Source organism: Choristoneura fumiferana, chromosome Z, assembly GCF_025370935.1.
Source record: "Choristoneura fumiferana chromosome Z, NRCan_CFum_1, whole genome shotgun sequence".
NCBI lineage: Eukaryota > Metazoa > Arthropoda > Insecta > Lepidoptera > Tortricidae > Choristoneura > Choristoneura fumiferana.
The window spans coordinates 28134613-28141492 of record NC_133472.1 but is presented as its reverse complement, the minus strand read 5'-3'; the positions used below and the strand labels follow the sequence as shown (position 1 = coordinate 28141492).

Genomic DNA, 6880 nt, shown 5'->3' with positions numbered 1-6880 from the left:
TCCATGACTTTTGAACTACTAGTAGCCCTTCCCTATGTTGAAATGCCCGCTTCGTATGCCGTCCCACCGCTTATCTTCATTTTACGCGAGTGAAAGGGACGGTGCCATACTGTTTATTTTTCTAGTTGTAGTAGCCCCTCTGTATTATTACGTTGGCACTAATCGTATTTTTACCTGTGCTTGTTTATCGTAAAAGTGCGTTTATATTTACAAATGGAAAGTAGAACGTATGCTATGAGATTTTTGCTATATTTTAAATTGGAGACAGCCCTTTACCGTCTTTAATCTGCTGTTTCATTTTGTATTATTTTTGTTAGCAGAAATTAGACATCATATAAGCTTTTTCGTCTTCGTGGAATCCTGTTCAGTATAAATAAGTGTCGGCGTGATAGGGTGACAAATAAAAATGACCAAGGTCGTAGCGTGATAAGTCCTGTTTGTGGTATTTTGGCTGTCAGTGAAAGTTACGAAAGTTTAAAATCGCTAATTTGTTGCTCCAGCACATTTTTTTTAATTTCAAACTTATTTCATTCGAAAGCGATGGTTTATTTCGACAGGTTTTGCTTAGATCAAGGTGGCGTAGTGATACACGCGCAGACTACGGTGCACGAGGCCCCGAGTTCGAATCCTAAGAATAGTAATGACATTATTTGTTTTAGTTTATTTATTTTTCTTTTTCATTGTGTTAAATATTTTTAATTTTTTTTCTATCCCAAAACTAAAGGAAAAACAATCGGATAAAACGGGAAAAATCAACGATCTATTTACATACAAATTTGTAGGGAACCCTCGGTGCGCGAAACCAACTCGCACTTGACCGGTTTTTATTGTTCGTTTAGTAAATTGAACAGTCCTTAGTTCATATTCCATGGGCGATTGCAACTGCGTTAGTTGTTGCTGTAGTTTTGTAAGTTGTCTGCGAATTGATGCGAGGAAGCGATTAAAGGCGCGTTAGATCTCATTCCCGCGTCACTATTTATTAATAATAAATTATTTATGTATATTTAATTAAAATTCCAACTGTAACGTAACAAGTTTAAATATTCCATCAGTTACAATTACAAGGAAAATAAAGCAACAGGACATAGACACATGTACTGTACAACAAAATTTACGGACTATTATTATTATGGTTACTTACCTACAAAAAAAAACAACATAAATAGTGGTTCAATAATACCAACAAATAATATCATAAATATTTCAAACCTATGTTAATTATTTATTATAATCTGGTTTTACGGACATAACAATAAATGCAACAATAATAATATAAGTAACCAAGAATAAGAAAAAAAAAATTTTTATATTAAAGTTGTGTTATCGTTAGTGCTAGCCACGGGCATAAAATAAACGAAGGTAATATAGCACATAGTTGCACTATTTTATTACATTTTGTGACACTGGTGTGGATCTTGATATAGCAGAAAGAAGCAACCCCCTGGTCCTCGTAAGTAGATAACCAAAGTTGATAACCGATTATTTATTTAAGCAATAGGTGTTGCCCACGACTAAATTTCCAAAAAAAATAATCGCTTATTGCTATTCTAGGGAACGGTTCCTACAATTTTACGGGATGAACGTAATTAAGTATAAGTATCATAAGTACCTACCTGGGCGATCGAGTTTTTTCTAAAAAATTGCGATTTCCCAGAGATCACTCTACCATCTACGAACCTAGATCGATTACTCGTATTACCCAGGAAAGTCCCTACAGCTAATTTCATCGAAATCGTTGATCCCTCTACCTATTTGTTCATTTGTGTTAGGTAGATAATTTTAGAGTGTTTTTAATAGATGTTAATAGTTTTGAATGTGTAAGCATTTCTTTATTTTAGAAGAACTAATATTGACAAAATCAGTTTCCTATGAGGACAAAAAATGTGATAAGTAGGTAGACGATTATCATATCTGGTTATTTGAAATACGAGGATCTACAGGAAGCAACAATAAGGAATTAAATTCGGGTAAACAAACGTAACAGTAGCACTAAAATACAAAGATGAGCACATGTTATCTATGGATTGAAAAGCTTGTCAATTTTGAGTACCTAAGCAGGTTCCCGGGTATTGAGCAGGCTTATTATATCTAAGTATAAAAAATACCTACACACTTAAAGATTTTTAAATGTGCTACTATTAAGTATGTTAAGCTATACGCAAACTCCTTGAAGTTGCTTTTATTTCTACTGACTCGTGCGAAAAAGAGCACAGTTTTGGATAGCCTGACCTAATCTACATACCTACTCGTAGACGAAAAAAAATATTATTTCCAATTCGGTACGTTCAGATTTTACAAGTTTTAACATAAAAATGGAATGCATGGTTAATTGCACAGCAACGTCATATCTTAACTAAAAATAAATAATCATAATTACGCTTAAAATTAATTATATGTAAAACAAAATAATAATCGCTAATACTACTTAATCGCCAAATTTTGGTAGTTAAATATCTTTGGTTACAGTCAATCACTTAAAAAATTATTCATCAAGATTTTGATAGTGTGTTAAGATTCTTATGTTTCTATACTTTCTCTATATGTATTAACGGGCTTAGATTACTCAACTCGATATCCTATTTTGGTACCTAATGTAAATAAACACTATATAATACAACAAAGGGTCCGATGATATGCAAAGTCTTTACAAAAATGGTATCGTTAACACACTCGTAGTAAATCATCTGATTGATTTACTTACATTTTCTAGACGTAAGTATAGAACTAACTTTTTGAGCAACGTATTTATTTTACCCACCTCTGCCTAAAATATTCATATAATAATATAGTAATAATGTCTTTCATATTTTGTCCATGATAATTTCATGAATAAAGAAATTAATAGAAAAACTGGCTGACTATGCCAGTCAGCGTGCCAGTGTGATATAATGATAAGTAGTCTGCTTAATATCAGTCAAATTAAAAAAAAACATGGGTAAAAAAATAACAGTAAATATTAGTAATATTCTATACCTATTAGCTTGCACTTCGCAAGCAGAGTAGAGAGGACAGTTTCACATAAATACAGATATACAATATATTCACTAACCTAACAGTCTTCAGAATCGGATCTTGTAATTTTTTATTTCCATTGGTTCCACTTCAATATCTTTCAGGCCCAAAAGGGACTTATAAATTTTTAGTCCAGTTAAACTTACCGCAGTAATATTATTTATGCGAAGACCGTTGAACGATGTCTTGGATGTGAAACTAGTAGATTTTTCGGTCTCCATCGATCCTACCGAGCAGCTGTATCCAGGCCTGTGCAATACCATGTAGCAGGAGGAACTAGGGAACTGTTCTAAGATGTTATCAGTGATTGTTCGCAAGGTCACCAGGTGAATACCAGTCGGAAAATTCTTAAGAAATGTTTGGTGAGTCTTTATCTCTATTTCTCCCACTTCACTAGTGTCTAACAAGTAAATATTAACAGGGTAGTTAAGCGTTCTACTCAAGTAGTCAGCAGTTTGTGACGGCAACTGATACGTATTTGCGTTCTCGTCAGGATTAAACTGACGTTCGTGTAACTGACGAAATTCTTTATTTCTGGTTTTTCTTTTAGTTCGCTGTAAACCTGACATTGACTCCAGAAGGAGCCAATTCTGAAACACTGTTGGTTTATTGTCAACTAAACCTTCGCCCATTCCCCTAAAGTCATCGTAGAGAGTTCTCCTGTCGAGCATAACTTCTAAGCGACCAGGTTCAAAGGCTGCTGCTCCCTGAGCATGATTGGTGACCAAAGTTAATCTAGTTTCGTCATCCTGCAGCCAGGCCATTGTTGTTATTGGATAGTAATTGGCTTCGATTCCCAATTTTTCCACTTTAACTCGTTTCTGGTATTGAAATCCATTCTGATCCGTATAGAACTCAGGCGAATCTCCATTTTGTATATCAGTCTCTATTCTCATAAATAGTTCTGTTTCCCTATTTTTAGGAGGACTCTCAAAATCTATTACGTTCTCTATAAACAACCCGTGCGAGAGCGCGTGGTCGTCAACGTTATAAATCCTGACAGTATGTACCAAGAAAGGTAGATACGTGGTAGTTATTTCGGTAAACACTGGGCCCGAAACTATGAAAATATTGTCACCCTGCACATTATTCCAATTAGTATACTGATGTAAGACATGTTTTTCGGGAGAGTCATAATCGGGCATAAAGAGATAAGCTCCGGAATGCCTTTGTGCGCTTTGATAGGCACCAAAGTGCACGTCTACAACGTTTTTCTTCATAACATCTTTTCTGTATATTTGTCTTAAAAATCCTGTATTTCTATTTATTAACAGTTTCATGACAGAGTTTTCTAATTGAATATCACCTGGCAACATAGGTTTAATAAGAAAGTGTGCCAGTCCGTGAGCATCGGTGTCGGAGTTGACGTTGGTGCAGGTGTTGCAGAAGACGACGCCGCGGTGCGAGGCGTCGGCGTGCGGCTCCAGCCGGAACGCGGCGGCCGACAGTGCGGGCAGCGACGCCACGAACTGCAGGTCAACCGCGCCCGCGCTGATGGTGCGCTGCCCGTTCCCGCTCACCTCTATTATCGGCGTTATCTGATACAACACGTACTCCTTCTGCCGCGTATCGTAAACTCTAACGTTTGTTGTGTTCAATCTGACCGAGATTACCTCAGTTCTGGCTTCAGCAAGTGGGTTAAATAAAATAATTTCTTTTCTATCGTTGAACAAAATTTCTAGTTTTTTTGGGGTTTCCCGTATGTTTCCCACTCGATCTCGCTTTGAAGAACGCTCTGCGAATGTATTGTCTCATCTGGGATCATGACTGCAGTCAAGGCTGCTTCTTGCAAGCGAATGCAATGGTACAGACTCATAAACAGCTTTGTGCCAAAATCGTACATAACGCCGGCTTTAGAAGTTCCAGTTATGGCATCGTGGTGTTGAAATAGACCTAAGGTCCGCCTCGCGTTTATGAGCTGATCATAAAATCTTTCTAATCTCTTTTCAGACGAAACTAGTTTATGATTATTGGACTGCCTTATGTAGTTAGAAACCAGCGTAAACAGAATTTCTGATGTTCTCAGTTGATGCTCCAATTGTCTACCAAGAATTTTTATATATGGTCGTGAGGTAAAAAAGCCTGACCAGTAAGCGGGTTTACCTTCGTTGAAAATATCTGAATAAACAAAAAAATCACCTTTTAATGTCGGTATTGCCTTATGCCGTTCCTTCACAGCCTTAAAATAGTCAAGAGGTGTACCAAACTGTACATCAGCGTTAAACAGTTCTTGGTGGCTATTGATATAGTTAAACATTTTCATGTAGTTGGTGTACTGCTCGTCGAACTCCAGGGCGAACTCGTAGCGGAAGTCGTCTCCCAGTGGAACCAGCACCACGTTGTGCGGTGTCAGTGACCCGATACGGCTATATTCCTCTAAAAGTGTCTTAGATTTGCTATGAAGATTTTCTGCCGTGATTTTCTCTTGTTTGGCTGTGTATTCCGTATATTCAGCAGGAATTTTTCTGAAATCAAAGCTCAAACAAACGGCCGGGTGTGGTCCACAAGAACCTTTAATTGAATATATATCGAAGGGTTGGTTGTGAACTATTAATGACGGTTTCTTTGTAGACCATCCGGGCATCCAATAAAACTCTTCTATTTGTTTTTTAGCCAGCCATTGCTTCCAAGCGTAGTGTATCCTCTGGATAATTGTTCCTTTAACGCCGCTTTTTTCTAGGAAGTAAGGCACTGTGGGTCCGTGCCCGAATGGGTCTACAGACCAGCCAGTTTTTGGAACAATACCTAAATTGGTTTTTACCCACTGATGACCTGAAACGCAAAGAACCACTCGTTTTTGCATTTTTTTAATAAGTTTTACTAATAAGCATGTAAAAATTTCAAAATTACCTTCAATGAATTGATCAAGCAAAGCGTACATGTGCGTACAAGCCTCGTCAGCCATTACCCAGCCTCCCGTGGTTATTTCAACGCGACCCTCTTTGATGAGCTTTTTTAGAGCCTGTAAAAAGTATAATCAAATGTTAAGGGACGAATAATCATTTACACAGTCTGTATGTATCCATGACAAATCAAAATGGTGTGGCTGTGCGTGTTACACAAAAAAATACCTTTTGTTTCAAAGGGTGCGCTCTTTCCCACCAGGCATTCAAAAATGATATTTCACTCCATATGAAGGTCATATTCGGGTACAAATGTAGGCTTTGTACTATGTTGTTGATAATATTTTTGGTCTTCATTTCAAAGTACTGTTCAAAAGTTTTTAGCCATCCCGGGTCATTGTGAGAATGCGGAACCATGATAACCTGGAATATTTAAATTGTGTTTGTTTTCTTAAATCAGAAATATTGACTCTCTGCTTGTCTAGTTTTGCTGAACCAATTTTTACAGAATTCATGTACATAGGTTAGTTTGTGATATAATAAACCGAAAACGAATCATCGATTCAAAGAATCAGCCAAGTTATAAGTTATGAATTCACTTAAAAGATTACACTTGAAATGACTCCTTATATCATTTGCAAATTGAATAATAGGTGTAAAAAAAAAAGAGAATTAAGGTCCTATCTATTTGCGTCTGAATAATTCTAATTTGAACTAACAATAAGAATTTAAATATTAATTGGTGTATCCTAAAACTGATTAATTAAAGGCCAGTCAAATCTTATATAAACATATAATGTAAATTACCTATATCGGGTGTGGCCTGAAATATGAGCAAATAATTAAAACATAAATCATACTCGTCAAACTCAATAAATTTTTATTACGCTTTTAAGTTTATTCGAAGAAGCAATGTAAAGCAAAATGCTTGATGTTTGTAGCGTGACAGGCGACGTCAGTTGTGTTCTAAGATGGCGTACATTGATAGCAGTATTTAGTTTGTATAAAAATTCAAAGACTCCATT

The 6880-nt window shown here is 36.3% G+C and overlaps 1 protein-coding gene across 1 annotated transcript in view; it reads right to left on the bottom strand.

Annotated features, from left to right (window-relative positions):
- Positions 1–358: 358 nt before the first annotated feature.
- Positions 359–6880, bottom strand: part of LOC141433146 (alpha-mannosidase 2-like) — a 28796-nt gene continuing 22274 nt past the window's right edge. The window contains 4 exon segments of the mRNA XM_074095022.1: positions 359–4705; positions 4708–5784; positions 5863–5974; positions 6084–6278. Of these exon segments, the coding sequence (XP_073951123.1) occupies positions 3060–4705; positions 4708–5784; positions 5863–5974; positions 6084–6278 (3030 nt within the window). The 3' untranslated portion in view covers positions 359–3059.